The sequence below is a fragment of the Camelus ferus genome, chromosome 11, assembly GCF_009834535.1.
Source record: "Camelus ferus isolate YT-003-E chromosome 11, BCGSAC_Cfer_1.0, whole genome shotgun sequence".
NCBI lineage: Eukaryota > Metazoa > Chordata > Mammalia > Artiodactyla > Camelidae > Camelus > Camelus ferus.
Window position 1 is genome coordinate 27,678,776 of NC_045706.1, and position 23,984 is coordinate 27,702,759.

At 49.2% G+C, this 23,984-nt stretch overlaps 1 protein-coding gene across 10 annotated transcripts; it reads right to left on the bottom strand.

Annotated features, from left to right (window-relative positions):
* Positions 1-1,742: 1,742 nt before the first annotated feature.
* Positions 1,743-22,963, bottom strand: ZFYVE27 (zinc finger FYVE-type containing 27). Of its 10 annotated transcripts, none has more exons than XM_032491154.1 (13): positions 22,724-22,963; positions 20,981-21,178; positions 17,588-17,658; positions 15,850-16,036; positions 13,448-13,543; positions 11,863-11,975; positions 11,021-11,160; positions 10,356-10,427; positions 8,925-8,945; positions 8,631-8,775; positions 4,835-4,881; positions 4,433-4,514; positions 1,743-3,384 (listed from the first exon to the last, which is right to left on the bottom strand). In XM_032491154.1, exons 2-13 carry the CDS (start codon positions 21,175-21,177, stop codon positions 3,320-3,322), a joined length of 1,236 nt encoding a protein of 411 aa, XP_032347045.1. In that variant the 5' UTR covers position 21,178; positions 22,724-22,963; the 3' UTR covers positions 1,743-3,319. The 10 variants fall into 10 exon arrangements, 6 of the variants coding, with proteins under 6 accessions (XP_032347045.1, XP_006185149.1, XP_014415117.1 ...); XM_006185087.3 differs by having other exon boundaries at positions 22,617-22,830; XM_014559631.2 differs by having other exon boundaries at positions 22,613-22,750.
* Positions 22,964-23,984: the final 1,021 nt, after the last annotated feature.

The following is a 23,984-nucleotide window of genomic DNA, read 5'->3' on the forward strand; positions in this document are numbered from 1 at the left end:
CACTGACCCGAGATGAAGAAAACCATATTTCTCACGCCCCTGTACCCCATGTCCTGAAAGCTACTCGTGCTATAGTCTGTGTTTTCACCATTAGACATTGTTTTCATTCTCCCAAAGTAAAATATTGACTGTTTTTTCAAACTACACTCTGGCTTCATTCTTTCCTGAGTAATAATCTATGATTATTCTCTGGTTTAAAAAAAAAATCAGTGTTCCAAGCCATCCAGGGCAGAGTTTTGTTTCCTTTCGGAAGATTGCCAGGATGACAGAAATGCATCAGCGTTTATTTAGCACTTACTGTGTGCCAGGGATCTCGCTTCCCACCTGCAGTGGACCACCTCGTTTAATCCTCACAGCAGCCATACTAGGTAGAGATCACTCTCTACCCATTTCACAGATGAGAAAAGCAGCACAGAAAGACCTAGGGGCAAGGCCCCTGGGGCAACTCACTCCAGCGTGGCTGCAGACAGTGGTAGAGGAAGGCCCAGTGTGGAGCTGGCCCATCACAGCACCTGCCTCACTGCCACTGGGAGTCTCCCGAGCTAATGCAGGCTGCTCCTGCTTTAAGGGAAGTCTCTTCTAGTTCTGTCCTCCAGTGCTGTGGGGAACACGCATCTTCAAATGGATGTGGTGTTGCTCCCGCAGTAAGAAGCTGGACTGAGTGATCTCTGAGCATCCCTCCAACTTACCTACTCATGACACAAGCCCTCCACAAGGAGCCCGGGCACAGCCCCGGCCACCTCCTTCCTGGGCCTGCGCTGTCACTGCTGGCCCCTTCTGCTCAGAGGCCCTATTCTCCACTCCTCCAGCACCTTTACTGTTCCTCTGGAACACCAGGCTGCTGAGGCTGCTTTGGTACTTTTTAAAGTGAACATGCTCTTCTGTAAAAACTGCCAGAACAAAGTTCTGGCTGCTTCCCTGCCTCCTGGGGCCCACTGGGAACTGGTGGGGCTCCCTCATACGAGAAGGTTCTGGGCTAGGCAGAATCCCATCGAGACCAGATCAAGGCCTCACAGTGTGCTGTGAGGACATTCCGGCACATGCACGGAGCCATGAGGATGTGGCTGCAACCCAACCTCAACTCCAGGGTAGGGTCTCTCCCTCCCCTCCTTACTGCCCCAGGCCGACTGCCTGGAAGACACAGCTCAGATCAAGCTCTGGTCTGCAAAGTGCCATGCCAAGCCTTTCATAGCCACTTCCTTGGACCTCAATTCCTTCCCTGTAAGGTGGGAAGAAAAACAGTGCCTACCTCATAGGACCATGTTGAGGATTAAATGAAAATGTGTGTAAAGCACTCATCACAGTGCCTGGCACCCAGTAAACACCCCCCACAGCCCTGCTCTCAGAGAACTGCTTATACTTCCCATCTCCCAGCCAATCCTCTTTCCCTTGCTTCTCAGCCTCCCTGAGGGCTGCTCCTATTCTGCTTTCTCAGAGGGATTAGCTAAAATCTTTCCATTCTAAAGCCTGCATTGCTTAGTATTTACCAAGCTCTGGTCACAACCCCAAGCCCCGGCCCTCACAGTTTGGTCACAAGACGGAGCCTCAATTCAATCCGACAAACACCGTGCTGAGCACCTCCTGCACAAGGCACGGCTTTCCTCCCCCACCCCCAGTTCACACCCTGACTTCAGCCTCCACGGCCCCTCCACCCTGTCCTGCAAACTTGGCTGGTGCTGGTGGGGGGAACCTGGCTCTCTAGCCTCAGGGAGAGAGTACATGCAAGGACCAGGACAAAGACATAGAAAGCTTGAGGCCTTTTTATTGACAATTCTCCATATACACAGACATCCTTTTAGTTCCTCTCCAGTGTAAATAAAGTGGGGGTATGTAACTCTCACCTCTTAGAGGACAAAGGAACCTGAGGAAGGGGGTTACCAAGGCCTGCCTGGTTCCCCAGGGACTTTCATCCCCTTGGCCTGGAGCAGGCCCCCAGCTCCTAGACTGGTTGGCCTGGAGAGAAAGCAGCCTAAGATGTTCCTTGTGTCCCTAGCTTGCCTCCTCAGGTCCCTGCTCAGCATATAGAAATGTCTCCACCTCCCAGGGGCTCTGGGTCCCAGGCAGCCCATGACTCCAGGGAAGCATCCAAGGGTAGGAGAAGCCCCCCACCCTCCTCATTCCATTCCTTGTGCCATGTGTTCCCAGGAACCACGCAATAAATAAATAAATACTTCAAAACAGCAGGCCAGCTCCTGGGGGACGGAAGGGGTGCCTGAGCCCGCTCATGGCAAAGGGAGAGACACTGTGCCCCTAAGAGCCCAGAAGTGAACGTGAAATTGTTGGAGAGAGGACGGGGACCTTTAGTGGCCTTAGCCCTTAACTGAGACTGTCCTGCTGGGGTACAGCCCTGGGATCTGGGACCCAGCCCAGTGGGATCCTACACTTCCCAGGCCCCCTAGGGCCGAGGGCTTCAGGACCTCTGCTCTGCTCACCTGATTTCATTCTCCATGGGACAAGGGGCCAGGCAGGGGAAGTGTGACTCTGAGCCAGAGGAGGTGCCTGAGGCTCTGAACAAGGGGAGCAGGAGTGTTCTGAGCGCCTGGCACCTACCCAGTGGAGCAGAAGACACCACGGGAAGACGTGGCCTGAGATTCTGTAAGCCAAAGTCTCTGCAAGGTGGGTCTGAGGCCCTCTGAGCTGTGGGGGTTCCCCATGTTTAGCTCTGCTTTATACTAACAGACTCTACCAGGCCCTCCCAGACCCATCCTCCTCTGGGGAAACTCGGAGACTTCAACCCTGTTTCTAGAAGTATTTTTGGTCTTGTCAGCCCTGGCCACACCTTCTGGTGGGGAAATAAGATCCTGACGCCTGGAGGGATATCGAGACAGTAGAGCTGGGGCATGACACAAGCCCTTCTGAGGCTCTCAAAGGCCAGGGGCTTGGCCCAAAAACCAGCAGGGGAGAATCTCTTTTCCCAAGCTCTGACCTCTGGCCTAGAATTCCCAGGCTTCCAGAGATGCCCTGAGCCTCAGAGAGCCCAGTTAAGACCAGGCCTGGCTCACAGCTGCCCCCTGGCTTATATTCCCTGCCCAGCCCTGTCCACTCACTTGGCCCAGGGCAGAGTAGAGCAAACACACCAGTCCCTCCAGGGGCTCCTTCCCATCTAGGGTTCGAGAACGGCCATTACTGGCCGTCGGCAGTGGTGGAGAGCAGTTCTAGAGCCCGGCCGGAGACGGTGAGGACAGGAAGGGGAGGCCTACCTAGCATTCAGGCCACATTTGCCCAGCACACGCCACACAGAGCTAGGGGTGGGGAGAGTGAGGTCTACTGCTGGCCCCAGGGACAGGCGCCCACTTGGACCCCTGGCCCCTCTCTCTTCTCACTTGCTCAAGGTCTGGTTACACGAGGCACACACAAACACAGTCTCCCTCTGGGCTTCAGGGGCTGAAAAGGAGGAAGAACTTGGTGAGACGCTTCCTCATGTCCTTTGGCTCATGGCCCCAACTATTAGCATCACCTCCTCGCCCCCCAAAGCCCCACACAGACTACCCATCGCCCAGCCTACATCCTCCTGACCCAGCTCCTTAGCCTGCCCTCAGCAACTTCTCTTTCCATGGGAACCGGGGACTCTGCAGGTAACCATGACACCAGTAGGCCTCTCCCAGATGTTCTATGCATTAGAAATTATTTTGGCACCAGGAGAATAACTTTTTAAATGTTTTTTCAATAGAATACCAGAAGAAAATATTCCAAAATGTTTTAACAGTGGTTATCATCTTTGGGTGGTAAGATTACAAGATTATTTTTCTCTTTCTTCTTCTTCTGTATAGTAATTTCCAAATCTTCTAGAATAAGCATATGGTACTAGCATGACAAAGGATGGAGAAAAAAAAAACTCCATTTAACATTGAAACATATTACAAAGCAGTACGTAACACATGCTCCCACTTTTTTTAGAACGTGCGTATGTTTTTATCCTGTGTGTCTGATGGCATTAATGACTGCAGGACAGTTCTCTCTGGGAGAGATTAGGAATGTTTTCCTTCCTTTGCCTTATCTCTATTTTTTGGCTTTTTTGTTTACAATGAGTATGTAATGCTTTTATAGAAGGAAAAGAAATTACTTTTTTATTTTGTTAAAAGCATTACCAAGGTGATGAGAAAAGAGTAAAATTCAGGACGGCGGTGTCGCTGGGGAAGGCAGGAGTGGGTGGCACTGGGGGGCTGGGGTGGTGCTCAGGCTCTATTCTGTGACTTTAGTGGAGCGGTCACAGGTATTCATTATTATGCTTCATAATTCAGATTCGTTATACATACTCTTGCCCATGTGTCAGATACCTCCATTTTTCATTCGCTAAAGGGAGATGGAGATCTCGAGTTCCGTTGACCGCTCACTGAACCCTTGCTCCCGTCCCACAAGCAGCACCCTCTCAGAGGACATGCGAAGCAGGCGTACCCACCCGCAGCCTGGACCCCCAGCCCGCATCACTCACCTGTGGCCCCCATGGAGGACCTGGGCACCTTGAAAGAGCAGCACCGAGAGCAGAAGCTGTTTCCACAGTTACTGCAGCTCCGCTGCACACAAGAGCCAAAGTCAGTATCAGATCCCCCACCCCTGGGCAGCTAGAGCCCCCAGGAACCCCCTCCTTTCCACCAGCTGATCCCACCCAAGGAACCTGGAACAACAGTGAGACTGGGGAGGTGCCCGAGTAAGGCAGGACTGAGAGCAAACAGAACATCCCACCAGAAGGCTGGAGGAGTGGGCAGAGGAGCAGGGGGAGACCTGCTCATTTGAGCAAACCTGAAACCCCAGGCCCCATGTGGCCTGAGGAGCCAGACTTCATCGATATATCTTGTCCCAAGTCCCCCACAAACACACCCTCAAGGAGGCTTACCCTCTTCTTCAGCACTGAGAAAGTGGCCGAGCAGCTCGTGCAGCTCCCTGAGAAACAGAGGCAGCAGCTCAGCCTTGACCTAGCCTCTCAACTCCCAGCTGCTCCTGGCTCTTTTAAATGGGGACACTCAGGACGTCAGCCCAGCCCAAACTCCTTGGCTGGGAGAAGTGAGCTAAGTCCTTATCCAGAGACAGAAGGAGGGATTCAACTAAGAAGGAAAACTGATGGCTACTGGGAATCAATGTCCCAGACTATCTGTACACAGCTGCCATCCCTGCTCCCTCCTGGCACTTAGAGGCCTCACCTGTCAGTCCAGCCAAAACCAAAGAGCATCCAGCAGAACCTAGCCCCTGGAAATCACACCAAGCTGGCAGGGACTTGTCAACAGGCATCCAGCGATCTCACATGAAACCTGCCTGACACGACCCCTTCTGAGTGTCTCCTTACAAATGTTCCACCCACAGCTAAAGAGAGAAATGCCTCCTAAAACACCAGATGCTTTCTGTCACCTGAAGACTCCAAGACAGAAGCTCTGAACCAGGCACCTTCCAAGAAATCTTGCAGGGCAAGGGGCACAGGCGCTGAGTGGTGTGCAGGATAGGGCAAGGTAGAGCTGGGAGAGAGATCCTGCCTAGACCACCAGACATGACGAGATGACAAGGTTTCAGATAATGGCAGAGGAGTCAACAGCAGCTTAGAAAACGGCTGGGAGGAGGCAAGGGGGTGTAAGAAGAGATGAAGGATGGGGAAGGAGGGACCAATCATTCTTTTACAGGTCACATCAAGGGAAATGGGCCAAAAAGAAGCTGTGCTCCAGGAAAATTCAAGATGGAAAAGGTGGGCTGCAAAAGGACATAGTCTGATGAAGAGGGTACACGCAGGTGAGTGAAGAAATCAAAAGGATGGTGGAGAGGAAAGGCCACAGTAGGCCCTTATGACTTGAAGGAACTCCAGACGCAGAAGCAAATGCTAATGAGAACAATGAAGGTTCCAAGGGCTGCCCCAGGAATCCTGACTGATTCAATGTATATCTCCACCCAGGCAGGGGGCACTGAGCCAGGGGAGAAAAGACAAGGGGGCCACAGCAGGCATGCAGGTACTCCCAAGAGGGTACCAGAAAGACCAACCAAGGGCTGTGGGCCCAGAAGGAAGCTGAATTGGGTCCTAGAAAAACCTGAGAGGGGATAAAACCACTGAAGGTTTCCAGAACTTGGGGTCCAAAGGCCTCCTATGACCTGGTCAGAGCAATTATCAGCTTCAGGGCACACCGCTAGGCCTCCCCAGACACCTGTCTGGTGAGGTACAGAGCACCGGGTCTCACCTTCACACACAGACCCAGTGATATTGACAGCTACATAAGTCCTTCCTCTGTCCAGCCAGAATCCCCTGCAGCTCATGCTGAAGGACACTCCCTGCATTCAAGAAAAGAGGGGCCTTAGCTAGAGCAAGGAGAAACCTGAGACCAGCGGGCTTAAGGTAAATGCTGTTGCTGTCAGTCAGCTCGGGGCCCTGGCAGAGGAAAGGAGAGAGAAGAGCACAGCCAGGGCCACTGGCTGGTGGTGCCAACCCAGGAAACAGGCTGCTCCAAGCCTCTGTCCCCCACACCCAGAATTTGGGCAAGGCAGCCCACCTCTGTCTCTCTTTAGCAAGGAAGGCAGGGGCATGGGATGGGGGAAAGGTGCTACTTAAAGACTGACACTCTGGCCTATGTCCAAAGATTCCTCTCAGTTGGATGGAGTATCAAGGCCAAGCACCTCAAGGCAGTCCAGGGCACAGGCCTGGGGCAGGGAGGGCTCGGTGTGCTGACACCAGCTCCTGCAGGCACAAGGAGGAGGAGAGCACCCCTGTTCCCTTCTGAAACCTACCAACTCTTCCTGCCCCGATTTCCAAAGTCCTGATTCACCATGTGATGATGCTATGCGGGCAGAGAAAGCAGGGAGTAGCCTAGACCACCCAGCCACGGCAAGTCACGGAGCCTCCAGGAGAGAGGAGGCCCTTTCCACTAGGACTTTCCCTCTCGGAGGCCACAGAGAAGCTCGTGAGCAGCCTGTCCTCACTCCTTCCGTGCACCCCATCAGCCACTGGCAGCCAGAACAGAATGGCCCCCAAAGCAGCTCACTCATCCGGCATGTGGCAGGCAGACCCAAGACCAGAGCTGCTACACCTGCTCTCATGGCCAAGAGCTCGAGAACATCTCGGGAAGGGATAGCAAGTAGTCAATGGACGGGGGGCTTAGGAAAAGAAGCATTTTCTGCCTTTCCATCCTCATGGGAACCCGAAAGGCCTTCACCCATCCTGGCAAGGATTATCTGAACCAAATACAGAAACGGGATAATACCAGGGCACTTCAGACAACAGGGCAAGGAGAGGATGATGAGTTAGAAAGAACATGGGAGTCAGATGAGAGGACCTGGATCACAGCTCAACTGTGTACTGGCTGAAAGACTTTGGGCAAATCACTCTTTTCAACTGCAGGTTACTCACCTGTAAAGTGGAAGACTTTACTTAAAATTCATAGACATAAAAGTATCATTTGCCAGAGCAAGAGTATTAATTCTTGTCTAGTGCCACTTGGGACTTCTGGAACCTGGCTGCTTCTCAGCCCATCAGAACTGCCCGCTCCTGTCACATCTACCGTTAGGACTAAATGAGACCACGTACATGAAAGTGCACTGAACACAGAATGCTCCGCAAGTCAGCGATCATCACGAATAAAAGAAAGGGATCTTGAGTGACTGGGGGCACTCACCGAGCAGAAAGAAAAGCATGTCCAGGAGATCTAATGCTCAGGAAACAACTGCCCTGGTTGCTGCAGGGGCAGGGAGGCAGGCCCTGAGCGCCTGGGGTCAAATGCCTCAAGATAAACCCCAGGGCTTCTCCCAGGGCACAGCCCCACAACTCACAGTGCAGCCACACCATCCTCTTCCCTGTCAGCTGACACCAGGCAGAAACAAGGCTCTGCTTCAGGTCCAGGGTGACTCCCTAGTCACCAGCTCTCCAGGCTTCAGCTGTAACTTTACCTGGTTTGGCTCCCGCCTCCTGATCAGAACCAGGTCTACAAGCTGTGTTAACAGTCGTCTGCCCTTCTCCACCTTCCTGGACCAGCCCCATGCCCATTAAAATAAGAACTGGCCAATCTACAAACTCGGCTCTAGAAAAGGGACATCAGGGATCTATCATGTCCAGAGAAAGACACTGTCTGCTTCAACCTGCTTCCACCCAGGTCAGAAAGATCCAGACAGGCTCCTGGGCACCAGCAGGATGGACCAGGGCCCTCACGTTAACAGTGAACTTTATTAAGCACTTACTACGTACCAGCCAGCACTGTGCCAGCACTTAATGGGCATTCTCTCTTCGAGACTTACAACAATACTTGAGGTAAGAACATTTTTTATCTCCCTTTTACAGAGCTGAAACTGGACACAAGCAAGTTAAATAACTTGTTCAAGGACACTCAGCAGAGCTGGGATGTGCACCGGGCTATCGGACTCCACAGTCAGTTCCTGGTCATTCTGCAGCCCTGCCTGCCGTGGCTCTGCCTGTCTCAGGATCACACCTCTACCGTCCTGAAGTGGCATTTCCGGAAGTGAATTCCTTATCCTTCCACAAGATTCAGTAAGGTTTGATAAGGACAGAGGCACAAGAGGGAACCCACGCTCACTCCCTCGAGAGTCCCACTGTGCATCTGCCACCTTCCCAGGGCCCCATGGACACAGCTTTACTCCTTGCTCTCATTAAACCCAGCTCCTCTGGCACTGGGACAAGGGCGCCCCAGCCCATCCTCCCCAGGCCGTACCGAAGTTGTTGGTAGGGTACCGCTTGCGGAGACGCTCCGTGAGCCGAGACACCTTGCTGCGCAGCACCTCATTCTTGCTCAGGAACCCGTTGTCCTGCAGGGCCAGCTCGTCCTCTGCTGGGCATGGGGTCCCCTCATCATCCTCCTGCAGGAACAGTTCCTTCCAGTCCTGCCCGCCTCGTGGCAGGGCTCCGGGGCCTGTGTGCGCAGCAGAACCCACAAGGCGTGGCAACCGCCAGCCTGGCCCCCTCCCTCTGGCCAGCCCCTGCCCACCTCACCAAGGCTCCTACTTACCAACACCACCAAGCGGGTCTCCTGCCTCCCAAGGTGCGGGGGAGAAGGAAAGAAAACAGAGAGAGAGATAGCAAGGAGGAGGAAGCTGCTGGGAGGGGGACCCCAAGCGAAGTGCTATTCTGAATTCGTCTGAGCACATCCCAAAAGACAAGGTTAACAGAGGCCCCTATAAAAGGATCCCAACATCAAAAAAGCTTGGGAGAAGCTGCATACTACTGTCTTTCAGAATGAGCAAAATTAACTTGGTGGGTCATTATCTTAATAGAACACACTCGAACAGGAAAGAAAATATCCCTTACAAGGTGTTTTTTGGGAAACTTGTGTCTCAATTAAGTTTTATGTATTTCACAGACATAAGCGTGAACTGGGTCAAGATGTAAAATGTGTCCCTTACTGTAGGTCATGAACAAAAATGACTGAAAGCCCCTGCTCTATCTATATTCCCTACCACCACCATCAAGATTCAGAGTCCACAGTCATATATTCAAGTCTTGGGGAAATCTTAGCTGTTGAAAACGTAAATGTCCCCATGGACGAGGCTAATGTAAAGCAGGCTGGGTGCAAATCAGCCTGGCAAAAACTCACAAGATCTCCATATCTTGTATCTCCCACTTTACAGAGAGACATAAAGAGAAATGATCTCCTACTGTAAGAAAAGCCATAGTGCAAATGTGACAATAAATGGTAACCATCACTAGGACTCATGAAACAGGGATAACAAGAAGTGGTGGGGACTGTGACTTTTCTAGAGGAGACAGTCACTCCTCAGCTATACTCGCTGCTGTAGACTCAGGGCTCTCAGAGCTTCTGATTTTTTAGAGAAACTGAAAATCCAGAGTTTTCACTAAAATCTCTCCATTTTTAAATATTGGCTCCAAAAATTATTTTAAAGTTTTGCATGCTAAATAAAACACTTTTGCAAACTACCCATGTAAACCACTGTCCTAAAACCAGGAAGACTGTTTAACTTTCTCTGACCGAGCACTTGGCCATGCAACCACCTTCTCCAACCCTCCACTTCCTGCCCTCAAAAAGGACATCTTACAGACCTCACCCTGCAGAAGAGCAGTCAGAGACCCAGGCAATGCCCTCCTCCAATCTGCCTGCCTTCCCCACATCAGATGCATCAAGCCCACAGTCCCCAGCCAGGGCAGTAAATGACCCACCTCCCTCAGGAGGGCGTTTCCCAAAGGCTTCCAGAGCCACCCCTGCCCTGGGCATCCAGGACAGATGACTAGGTCAACAAGTGGACAGGCAGAGGTTCAGTGGCACCCGTTCAACCAGTGAGTTCTAGCTCAGAGCAAGTTTCAGCTTCTCATTTAGATAAAAGAGAATTTTAAAAACCCAGACTTGGAACATGGGAAGCCACATGGCTCCCAGACCACCCAACTTCTGACCTGGTCAGCTGAGGGTGCCAGGAAGGCCACCCACCTCAATTGCATCTTTAAACTCCTCATCGGGCTCGGCCTCCTCAGCCTCCTCCACGCTGCCTGGCGTGAGGTCCTGGGGAGAGAGACTCTATGACAGCCTTGCCCTGAGGTAGAGGCCATCTCCCCTGAGCCAGCATCCAGGTTTCTCAAAACAACAGTTCCTGCCCCAGAGGAAATGACACAACTGCAGAAAGAAGGAAGTCACGAAAAAGAAAGCTCTCTGTAACCTAGCAGGGACAGACAGACTGGGGCCAAGGTACGAAACAACCCACAGCGGTGGAGAGCACAGCGGCCGAGAGCACGGCTCTAGGACCACAGGGCCTGGGTCGGATTCCTGGCCCCGCCGCCCTTGGACAACCACTCTGTGCCTCAGCGTTCTCCTCTGCAAAGGAGAATCATCTCATTCTCAGAAATAACCCATACCTCATGGGGTTAATGCCTATAAAGTACCCGGAATGGCAGAGTAAGCACTCAATAAAGCACAGCGTAGCTCTTATTATTGTAATTATTATTATTATCATTAAGCACTTCAGAGGAGACTGGCCTAGGAAGGAGCAGAAACTACACAGAGGCCAGCCCAGGAGCTATGCAGTACAAACAAGCTGGTAACAGGAAGGCCAGGCAACCTGCCCGCAGCAGGCTCTGCCCTGATGGTCGGGGGCTCACCTCTGTGGGTGTGGGCACAGGTGTGCAGTCGGGCAGGATGCCCCTCCCCCCAGCATCAGGCGGTGGCGGGCTCTCGAAGGCATTCTCCTCCTGCTTGGGGTTCATCCGCCGCTGCAGAGATGCCCTATACTCAGACACCACTACCCAGGGCAGGCAGAACAGGGTGGGAGGCAGAAACAGGATGGAATGAGTGGAACCCTAGGGTACCCACTGCTGCAGCGAGCTGGCCTCCTCCTCCAGTACCCAACTCTCTGCTAAAGGAAAGAGTCTCCCTCCTAGCTCTGAACAAGTCACCTAATCTAAGCTTCATAAACAAGACAGATATACCAACACCTACCCCATGAGATTGTTTAAGAAAGATTAAATGTAGTAAGTGCCTGATAAATCATGGCTTCTATAATTAATTTCCAACCACAGGGAGGAAAACAAGTATAGCAATCACCCAAACATATGTACAGGCCCAGGCTTCTATGACTGAAGGCCTCTCCAGACTGCCGCACTGCCTCACTGCTCACTGAGGCAGCAGCTCCTGGGGGCTGCATCTTGGGAGGTGGGTGGCAACACTGGGAAAACATCTCTCCCGCATCTCCCAGAAGCCACTATATCATGTAAGCAATGACTCCTCTGCCTGGGGAAGGAAGAGGAACCCCTAGTAGCAGCCTCCCCTGTCTCCCACCTAACATTTGAGTCAGAGCCCACCACCCACCACTCTCCAAGGGATGACCCTAGTGTGGTGCTGCCCCCTTGTGGAAAGAACGGCAAACAGACAATCAGCTAGGAGCCTAACCAGCCCTGAGCTGGCTGGCCTGGGCCCCACCTTTGTCAGACTCTCCAGGGCTTACCTCGGAAGAACTCCACATTCCCCAGAAAGAGGGTGCTGTTTAAAAGGGCAAGGACCCAGCACAGCGGCAGCAGATACAGCATGCAAACCGTGCCCAGAAGAGCCCCATAAAATCTGGATCAACAGAGAGGAACCACAGGATCAGGAATTCATAAGATCAGAAGGAAACTGGACTCATAGACATAGAATACAAAGTTGTGGTTGCCAAGGGGGTGGGGGGGTGGGAAGGGACAGACTGGGATTTCAAAATTTTTAGATACTGACAGGCATATGTAGAATAAACAAGATTTTACTGTATAGCACAGGGAAATATATACAAGATCTTGTGATAGCTCACAGCGAAAAAACAAGTGACAATGATTATATGTATGTTCATGCATAAGTGAAAAATTGTGCTGTACACTGGAATTTGACACAGCATTGTAAAATGACTGTAACTCAAAATGTTAAAAAAATTCTAGATGGATTAAATATGTAAATATGAAAAGCAAAACTCTCTAAGTATTAGAAGGAAAAAAAAAAAAGAAGGAAACTGGATTGGAGCACACTCATCTAGGGGTTCAGGCAAATAACAACTCTGGGAACAATTAATAAACTGACGAGATCTGCTAATCAGACAAGTGGAAAATAAAGTGAGGAAGAAGGATTTATAACCACCAACAGGTCACCGGTTGGTAACAACTGACAGGTGAGGCAGCAGCGGTGGCCAAGGCTGGGGCCACCTAGGCTGGCTCAACACACATCACTCCTCCAGGTCTAGAATAAGACAGAATCCCACTCTGCCACTTCTTGCTGTGTGACATTACGAAAGCCACCTGGTTCTCTGAGTGTTACTTCCTCCACACGTTAAGGTGGGGATTAAAATAGTGACCCCAAAGAGTCACTACCAAGGTGGAGACACTACCATGCAAAGCACTGAGCACAGAGCCTGGCACCAGGGGAAGAGGGAAGACCAAACAAATACTAGTTGTTATTATTGTTCATCTATAAAGAGCCTCAAAAACATTCATTTCATTTGATCCAATAGTTCCATCCTAGAATTTATTCTAAGGAAAAGAATTTCAAAAGATTATAGCTAAACCCATAAAACCAGGCACTACAGGGTTAGTAATAATTAAAAAGCAGAAACTGACTAAATACATAACAGGATAGCTCCATAAATTACAGTATAATCACCATCTTTACTAATGTGGTGTTACAAGTAATTCCAAAAGCTATGTAGGATGTGGAAAACCACTTATAATACAACGATAAGTGGAAAATTAAAAAAGGAACCTCACATACACTATGAGCTACAGAGCATATGTATATGACAGACTCTAGAAGGCAATCCAAACGTGAGAACAGTTGCTGTAGCAGGGTGGGAGATTAATGGCGAGCTATTTTTCTCTCATTAAAGTATTTTTACCACACTGAAAAAGTGTCTAAACAAAAGCAGTGCGTTCAAGCCCACCAGCCCACATGTGGGTCTGCATACAGGAGCCTAAGGGTCTCTTCCCCTGAGCTAGGGCGACAGGGGCTCTCCCAAGGCAGCTGGCTTTGCCCGGGGGCCTCCAGGACCGGTGGTGGAGCAGAGGGGCACTCACTGTGAGGACACGGTGGGGTTCTCCCAGTGCAGCACGCGGTAGACAGCCTCGCAGGTGCAGCACAGGCGGCTCAGGAAGGCCTCCAGCTGGATCAAGCTGCAGACACAACACGGGGGCGGGGGGGGGGGGGGCTTGTGTAAGCTGCACGCCCAGCCTCACTGGCTCATGTGGCTTGACAGAGCTCTGGGGCAGCAGAGCCCAGGACTTCACAGGCACAGCTGGCAAGGGACGGCCAGTCTCTTCAGACCCACTGGAGGGGTCAGAGAGCTCAGGGGAAACTTCATACACTTTGGCCCCCTTTTTGGAACTCTTGCTAAGGTTCCTGCTTTGGTTTCTTCCTAGCTGTTGGTGTGAGGCTGGGTACCTAACTTTTCCAAGAATGTAGTTTTCCTCTATAATAATAAGGAGCAGGGTACCCACCTCACAGATACACTGGAACTGTGAGGATAAATGGCAGGATGTAGATCAATGTGGCTCCACCTGGGGTGTAGGGGAGACTCACTTGGAAGGTTTGTCTTTTTTTAATGGATGCACCCCAAAAGCATCAAGCACACACTTGTGCAACGAGCACCCAGATCTTGGTTTCTGAAGGGTTTCCTTGGAGAAATGGATGATTCGAGAGCTAGGACAGGGAACAGGTAAGATGAATTTGAACATCCTGTTGCTCCATAAAATAAGGAACCACTCAAAAATGATGGGGATGTATCAAAAGAATACAGGGGCCAGTTCAAAAGAGCTCCATTGCCAAATCTAGGACAATATAAGATCAAAATTAATAGTGACAATAACAGATTATAACCCATTGAATAAAGCAAAAAATCTTGAATTCATATAGATACTAAGTAAGAAGGAAAAGCTCTTTCTTACAGAATGCCAGCTAATAATAACAATTAGAAAATCCTTTGCAACCATCATGGTAATAAATTGATGAAGGCAAGACCTATTAATGGATTTCAACACAGTGGGTGAATGTTTGATGAGGAACAAGATATTTACAAAGTCTCAAAGTATCCCCCCTCAGATCACTAACTCTAGAGGATAAAATGAATGGTCATCTTACTGTGAAGAAATCTTAACCAAGGTAATCAGAGTCAGAATCTCCCATAATAACACAGTAACATCATGCACTGCTTGATATGATACAATGACAACATCACTGGTCACATTCTGCCAAAAATGCAAAACCTGAATCTAATGATGAGGAACTAAACTACTGCAAATTGAGAGGAATTCTACAAAATATAAACGTGTTCTATTTTAAAATGTCAAGGTCATGAGAAACAAAGACTGAGGAACTACTCCAGGTCACAGGAGACCAAAGAGACATAAAAACTAAATGTAATGTACGAGTCTGGGTTGGATCCTAGGTCAGGAGAAATTGATACAAATGTCCTAATTTTGACTACAGGACTGTGGATATGGAAAAGAATGTTCCTGTTCCTAGGAAATACATGCTGAAGTATTTGGGGTAAACAGGCATGATGTTTGTAACTTACTTGCAAATGGTTCAGGAAAAAGAAAATAACGTCTAAGTGAGGAGAGATAGATGAAGCCAATGTGGCAAAATGTTAATCATTGATCTATGTGGGTAAAGGGCACAAGTTCTTCGTATTACTCTTGCAACTCTTCTGTAAGTTGAAAATCATTTCAAAGTAAAAAGGTTTTCTGAAACACTGCAGACACCCAGGCCCCACTCCAGATAACTGACTCAGAATTTCTGGGGCAGGGCCCAGACCCCAGCTTGTTAATAAGTTGGGTTTTTTTTTGTTTTTTTTTTTTTGGAGCTCCACAGGAGCCTCTGCTGCCCAGAAAGGGATGAGAACCCCCGCTGTACGTCAAGAGAGCCACTAAAATTGTTACAGTTAATATCACCCAACAGTCTTCAGGTGCTTCCTGAGAAGTACCAGCTCTGTCACAACTAGGAAGTTCCTCCATAGTTTAGTGACAAAGACTAATACTAAACACTTCCTGGGCACCAGATACATTTAATCTTCACAACAACCTATAAGGTAAGACTATTATTATTCCATGTAACAGATGAGGAACCTGAGGCACAGGGAGGCTGAGCAACTTGCCCAATGTCACACAGCAAGTAAATGGAAAAGCTGGGATCTGAACCCAGGCAGTGGCTTATGTTTGCATGTACTTAGTCAAGACCCTAAACTGTGAAATCAGCTAGATCTGGATTCCCATCCCAGCGTGGCCACTTTCCAGGGTAAACCTTTTTCCTCAACCATAAGTGGAAGATAATCATCGCAGCTACCTCCCAGAACTGTTAAAAAGATGAAAGGAGGTAACATCCATGGTTTGCCCAGTACAGTGGCTGGTGCCCAGCAAGCACTCAGTGTGGTGGCAGCTGTGCGGTGATCACCCCTCACCTCCCTGGCCCTCTCCATACTCACAAGCTCTTCACCTCAGCCACGGCCTCGGGGCGGGACAGGCGAACCCTCTGCAGGTCCTCCTGCCTCACACTATGATACTTCCTCCGCATCAGCTCAGACTCAGGAAGCCGCGCCCGGCAAACCTCCTGAAGGTAGCCCAGCAGGGCGGGCACTGAAATCAGCAGGGCACCCACCGAGTACCAGGCACCTATGGGAGTAAAAGAACTGCAGATAAACAGGCAGCAAGGACCTGGAGCCTCCGCCCACCCGGGTGTCCACAGGCTCACTTCCTCACTTCCCCCAGGGCTCTGCCTGACCTTCCCCAATCAGCCCATATGATACAGTATCTCCTGCCCACTCACCAGCCCCCTAACCCGGCTTTAGTTTTCTCAGAACACTTATCACCACATGGCAGATTACAGGTATGGTCGTTGGCTCCTCCATGAATGTAGGCTCCTGAGTACTGGGACTCTGCCCGCTTGGTCACTACCATAGCCCCAGACACATTTTTTTAAATATTAAAAGCCCTATACTAGCACACAGCAGGTGACTTGTGCCTGGAATCTGGCCGCTGGGAGCTCCCGACGCCTAACATTCTGACCTCTGGGCCACTGGGCAGATCAGAAGCTTTTCCTTTGGTGTTTAGGATCCCACAGACCACTGTGCATTGAGAAATGGTGAGGCTAAAAGAAAATCCAAAGAAGGAACTTCTTCCATGTTAACATGGTACCCCCAAAGCAAGCTAACAGAGCACTGGGCGCAGAGGAAGTGCTTGTTAAATGTCTGTCATCTGAACTGATTTACTTTGGAAATGTATTCAGAAAAACCTAACAGCCTGGGAAGGATGTCTGAGTTTCAGCCAGGCAAAGAAAAGTACTATGAAACAGGATGAGGTCTTATGTGAACTGGGCTTATTTTCAACCCACTGAAATCACAGGGAGCAAAGGAGACACTTGAGAAATGTGAATTCAATGAATGCCTTAAAAAAAGGACCCAGCTCCTCAGAACATTCTGTCCCAGGCCCTTCACTCATTTCCCTTGAGGGGTTTGGCTTTTTCTGTGGCCGTCTGCCAGTTCCAACCAGGGAAAGGGCTGGATAACAGAATATCTTATCATGAAAGGTTCCCAGAAGACATCACTACCCATGACCCCTACAGCTACCCACCTGTCCACACATCTGCCTCAAAGGCTTCACGCCACAGAACCCCTCACCACCAGTGACTGCCCAGCAGCCCCTACCAGGCTCACTTGCTGAGCCAGAGAAAAGCAAAAGACATGGCAAACATCCCTGGTCAGCTCACTTTCCTCTACCTTCACCCCATGTCATGTCCCCAAATGACCCCGGAAACCAAAATGGGAAAAGGTCAATGTATCAGCATTCAGTCAAGAAGGGAACGGTAATAGTTATAATGTATTGGTTGCTTATTTCGTGTCAGGAACTGAGTAAGTGCTACACGTAGATTATCTCATTCCTCACAACCACCCTCTGAGAAAAGCACTGTTGTAAGTGCTTCAGGGATGAGGAAAATGAGGCCTAAACAGACAAGTTTAAAGAACTTGCCTGAGGTTGCACCAGCAGCCCAGCCAGGATTCTAGCCCAGAGCAGGTCTCTCCCAAGCCCATGTTCTGACATCAAGCAGACACGGAGGGAGGCTAACTCCAGGGCAAGACAGGTGGCTCCCTAACACAGGGCTGCATCTTGAAATTCGACCCCACATTCATTCACAAAAGACCCCTGGTCCCTAGAAGCAGTTCTTACCCTCATTCAAGGTGAGGAACAAGATGTTGAGGCCCAGGCAGGTCAGCAAGGAACACAACGGCGTCTGCCACCTACAACACAAGAGTCCTGGTCACTGAAGACAGCCGCCCCTCCAGCCGGGAAGGGGAGATGGGTGTACAGGTGGGTCATCAAAGCTAGGAGCAAGAGGAGGACCTAGAGCTCAGAGGATCAGGGAGAAATGAAAAAGGGGCCTCTCACTTGGACAGGTGACTGGGAGTGGAGCTGAGGCCACACATTAGTCCCCAGGGTGAGAAAAGATATCCTCTCAGAACCAGAAGACCTGTAGAACTTTCTCCCAGGAGGAAGAATTTATAACATCATCTGTTAATGTTATAACCCAGTTAATACTGTCTAACCTGTGTTTTGCAATGTTCTATTTTCTTGAAGAGGTGTTGATGACATTCCTCTTTAAATTTTTCCTTTATTCTTTCTATTTATTGAGATAAAGTTGACATGTAACATATTCTTTTTACGATTTCATAAGAATATGTATTCACTGTGTAAGATTCATCTAACACGGAAATCAAGGGAACAAAATGCGAAGGATTTCTTTGACTCCATTTGTGACTTTCTCTTATTTCTTTAATTGTGGGAGTTTCTTTTAAACATACACTAATTCCAAAGGAGAAAAATTAATAAATATTTCATCTTAATATATTAAAAAACGAAGACAAAACAAGGGTCAGCATCTGCTCAGCAAACACGCCCAAGATGAACTGAAACAGAGAGACGCAAACACAGACCCAGCTCCAACCATCAGCAAATAGCAATGCAGAAGCCCCCAAAGACGGAAGAAAACCAGACGCGGGTTGCTGAGGACAAGCAAATGCTGCTGGCTTAGTCCTTGATAAAGGACATTTAATAGGGAAAATGGAGCACAAGTGTAGTGATGAAGCCACTGATACCTTCATTCCAAAGAGCAGTGTCAGTATATGTAAGGTGAGCCAGAAGAGAAGAGTCAAAGAGAAAAATCAACAGGTAAGCTGCAGTGTATTCAGAATTTCAATGCATTTTCTTTTGCTCTAATTGGGGAATTTCACAGTTACTAAACAAGGTTACTAATTTATGAGCTGCTTTAATTTTTTTAATGAGAGTTATGAGTAAGGGAGTAAAACGACCTCTCTCTCTTCTCTCTCTCTTCCTTTCTCTTCAAAGTCCGTACACTCCAACTGTAACCACCCTCATTAGGCCCCAGAACCATCTACTAGCTGCTACTAGGGTAAAAGCAAATTAAAAGTCAGGCCAAAGGCCAATCCCATTTCAGAAATGAAAACATCACATAACCACTGAGGTCCCTCTGACTTTAAAGCCTCTCTCATTCTATCTCATGTCTTCACTGACACTTTGGTCGTGGAGACCCACCTACTGGAGTAGCTGATCCCAGAAGAGAGGAGTCTTTTAAAAATCTGCTGCAGCTCTAGGCTTCAGACCTAATAGAAGTTCAAGATTAGATCCCTCTTCAAAGTCAAATCCTCTTTACTAAGAAAAGAACAATCAAGGGCACAAACTAATCTGACAGCCACTTTCACAGACCAGTGCTCCAACTCCCTGTGGCTCGGAGACCACAGCTCCTGGGGGCTTTTTAGGCCCAATGCTCCTCCTCCACTCAGCTTTAATCAGTCCCACCACATGCGCAGATTTCTAATTTCATAAAATGGAAAAAACCTAACACAGTAGTGCCAAGAAGTGCTAACCGACCAGGGCTGGAAAAGGAGAAGGGCAGGATATATTTAACTTTTGTGCTTTGCCACAAAAAGGCAAAACACACATGTATCATACATACATACGTCTGCATGCACACGTGTGCTAACACACACAGCAAAAAACACCAGAAAGCACAGCCATGTGCTCTCCAGAGTTTACACCTTCCCCTAAGGAAGACCAAAGTTCATTTCAGCTTGTTGGTCTTGGTGGGATTACAAAACAAGTTCCTCCTTACATCATCTCCCTACCCCTTACCAATAGCACAGTCATCTAAAAGTAGAGAACACTGCTCTGGAACACTGACTAGCTCATCTCTATGAATAATGTCATAAATTAATGGGGTTCTGGGGTAAAGAAGAAAAATTTGGCCAGAGTTCAAAATAAACCTCCCATTATTTCCAGACTGAGGTAAGCACCTTTTGGAATACTCTAAAGCACCCTGAGAGGTTAACCCAACTTCACTCACTCTGCCTCCTACCTATTTCTCTCAGGCATCTTAGAAGGCTGAAGGCCCTCACAAGAATCTAAAGCAAACAAGATTTCTCCCTAGAAACACACATGTGTGCAGATGCAATTTTACATGCATTTTCAGGAGGTTCACTGACCCCTAAAACCCCCTCACAGGCTCTAATGAAGAAGGTCTGTACTAAGAAGGTCTGTTCTTTTGGACAACCAGGTTTTATGTGACTCCTATTACAAATCAGTATTAGGAACACATGACCTTTGCAAAAAAAAAAATTTTTTTTTACTTGAATCTATCTAACCTTTAATTTCCACTCTGCACTAGGAGGAAGCAATCAGACAAATCTAGGTAAGAAATTCTCCAGGACAGTCAGCAGAGTCTCAAGCAAGTCAGTGTCATGAAAGACACCACTGGAGACTGAGAAAGACCTAAGGCACCTGATAACCACACAGAATGCACGGTCCTGGATTGGAACCTGCTTTGGCCAAAACAATAATAAATGACATTCTTGAGACAACTGAAGAAATCTGCCTATGAACTGAGTATAGGACCATATCAAGGAATTACCATTAATTTTGTTAGGTATGACATTACTTTATTTTTAAAAGTCACTACAAACTGAAGTATTTAGAGAGCAGTATGGTACACATTTGTAATTTTTTAAATTGAAGTACAGTTGATTTACTTAAATACTGCAACATAAGAAATAAAGCAAGGTGAAAGGAGAAAAAATAAAATTACCAAGAATGAAAATCAAAGCAAAACAGGAACAAAAATTTTGTGATCCATAATCCTAAAGGATTAGTGAAAATGGTACCTGATTATTCATAAGGTATCTGTATTTCTTTAGCTTATGTTCAAAATTATATCTTAATTTTAATATTAATTATGCTAATATTGGGAGAAAAGGGAAAAAAGCCTGCTCTAGATATAGAAGGCCTGACGGTCAGGGCTAGCTAGCAGTCCTGAGGTATGAGCCTATTCAGCCACAAAAAAGAAACCCTGGGGAAAGGCCAGATGGTTCCCAGTGCCTGGGCCTGAGACACAGTGTGGGCCTGGAATAAGCCAGAGGCCCAATGGACCTCCCAGAACTGCTCCTCTGGGCAGAAAGGACAGCCCAGCCACTGCCTAAATGGTTAGCACAACTACAGAGCAGGAAGGCAGAAGGTCCAGCAGGTCAGAGCAATTCTAAATAAAATTTGTACCTGAGCAAATACCGGACACCATCACCTGCGTCCTTCAGGGGTTCCAGGTAGATTTCCAGCCTCTTGTAGGACAGAACCAAGTTGAAAAGATCAAACGTTGGGGACTTGGTAGGAGCAGGTGGAAGCTCAGGGGGAGCCTCGGGAATCACGCTGGGGCTCACCTCCGGCCCATACCCCTCACGCTCTGAGGTCTGCATCCTGTAACCATAATTCTTGACATTTGCATTGCACTTCCAAACCCAATACACTTCTACTTGCATTATTTCATTGATGCCAAAATAAACCTACGAGGTAGGCAGGGCTACAGGTAGAAAGCCTATTTCATAGAGAAAGAAACTGACATTCATTAAAGTGAAGTCAATTACCCAGATACAGCTAACCATTGAACAACACAGGTTTGAACTGCACAGGTTCACTTACACGCAGATTTTTTCCAGTAGTAAATACTATTGTTCTACACGATGTAGAACCGCAGGTAGGGAGGGCATACTGTAAGTTATAGTCCACTTTTTGACTTTCAGAGAGTCAGCACCCCAACCCCCACATTGTTGTTTAAAAGTCAACTGTATAAAATCCTGCTCTTCTGACTCTCCATCTAATGTTCTTTCCCCCACAGATCCATCAAGCGTGTAAACTATCAAGACCCAGCACACATGGTTGCTGACAGGAGGCAGCCTGGGGTCTCAAGAGAAACGATGTCCTGAAATACTCTTCTCTTGCTCTTTACCTGGTTAATTCCTACTCATCCTTCAGGTACCAGCTTATACATCACTTCCTTGCTCTGAGAAATCTTTGCCAACACCCATAGACTGGACTGGGAGACCTTCCCCAATGCTCCCAAAGGATCATGTACTCACCATAACAGCATTTAACACACCAAAGTAAAACTCCCTGCTTTCTTGCCAGCCTACCCCTCTTAACTTTGAGTTCCACCAAGTCAAAGACTGTCTTCCATTCACCACTGTTTCTGCACACAGTGGGAATGTAATAAATGCTCACTGAATGAGTGAATGACCTGCCCATCGTCCAGGACTCCAGAGCTTTCTCCTACCCCGCTGCATCCTCTAACCTTTCCCTCTCCCTTCTATTCTCAACAACCTCCTGAACCATCCCTGCCTATTACCCTCCTCTTTTCTCTCCTTGAACCCCACGGGGCAGTCATCGCTTTCATAACACCCCTTCTCCCTTCTCTGACGGTAAGAGCCACAGGAACTCGCACCCTCTTTCCTAATTTCACAGTCCTACCCAAACGCTAAGCAGTAAACCAGGAGGTAGAACCTCGGTGCACAGCAACAAAACCCAGTCCCAGGCAATGGGTTGCGATCTGGGGGGAGAAGGGGAAGGTGACAAAGGGGCCACCAGTAACCCAAAATCACCACAGGCGGAGGTAGGACGAATAGGCCCAGAGCAGGCAAGAATTACGAGCCCACGAAGGTGTGAAGCAGGTCTGCGCTGGCAAGGGCCGAACCATCACTTCTGCGGCCCTGGGAGCCTGCTGGGACCCTGCGTCCCAGATCAGGGAAGGCCACGCCCAAGGTCGCTGGGCCAGAAGGGAGCGGCCCTCGTGACGCCCTGGCCCCAACTCCGCACCGTCGGCGGACACACCGGGGTAAGGAGGAGGTGGCACCTCACCTACCCGGTCGCTGGGTCGGTGAGGGAGGGGCGGGGACTGCCAGGGGGCACTGGTAGGGCCAACTGGGCCTTGGAGCGTTTCCTCAGGCCCGCCCCACCCCGACAACGCGCCTTTTCCCTGGGCCGCTCTGAAGTCGCAGGTCTGAAAACCTCCTCCGCCACTGCCTTCCCCGCCGCCGCAGCCGCCGCCGCTTCCGGGACGCGCTTGCACCGCGGCGTGCCCCCTGACGTCATCGCGTCCGCCCCGCCTCCGGCCCCGCTCCTGGGTTTAGCTCCGCCCGCTCTAGAACAGGTGAGCGCCCTCATCTGTGCTGCGCCTGCGCGGTTTTCTTTCTCAGCAGTGGCCCGGCTCAATTCTGTCCTGCCCACCACGGTTCGTAAAATCCTGCGAAGTCCTGGGAGCGTGCACTTGTGGACACTACCCCTCACTACCCATGCCTCGCTCAGGATCCGAAAGGGAACAGTTGGAGAGAAGCTAAACTGAAGAATTTACGTCTACATCATCCCCCCACGAACTTTGGCATTTACCTCGCCCTTTGGGGACCATGAGCTTACAAAAGGCAGAAATCATACCCTGCGTGCCCAATATCTAGTAAAGAATGCAATCCCATTCAAAGTTTCCTGAGTATCTACTGTATAAAAGGTCCTGGGCAAGCCATTCCCAATTCAACTCACTTCTCGCCTCGTTGCCCGGTTAATCGCTCTTTACGCATGCATCCGATGGCTTTGCATTAGTAACACTAGCATTTATTTACAAAGGGCTTACCTCCGAAAGCAGGCACTGGATTAAGCTGTTTATAGGCATTAACTTATCTAGTCCTCCTCCAATAACCCTACCAGGGTTATCACCATTTCACAGATGAGGAATTGAGATATGCAAAGGAACTTCAAATGTCACTCACCAATATGTAGCTGGGAGCTGGGATTTTAACCTCATGTGTCATCTGACACTGGCTCCCCCAACCATACCACCACCACCTTAGTCTGCATTTACTGGCCTCATCCCCTGCTACTCGCCTTCAGGAGCCTCAACTTCGGTCAACTGAACTCCTCCATTGTTACCTTCAAGTGCCCCTTGCACTAGGGTCCCCTTGCATTGCTTGTGCTGTGAGCCCTGGTAGAGTGCGCTTCTCCCACTTGTCGTTGGGTCCAAATCCAACCCATTCATCCAAGCAGAAGTCAAATGTCTGCACTCCTTCCCTGATTGCCCCAGCCAGAAGTAATTACTTCCCCCTCCAAACAGCCAGAACACAGACATATCCAAATCCCCCATACACCACTGAATCATCTTCAGAAATCCCCCTGCTTCTTAGAGGAATGAGTCTTCTTAGAGTCTGACTTTGTGGCGGAGCCAGGCTAGTCTACTGGACTC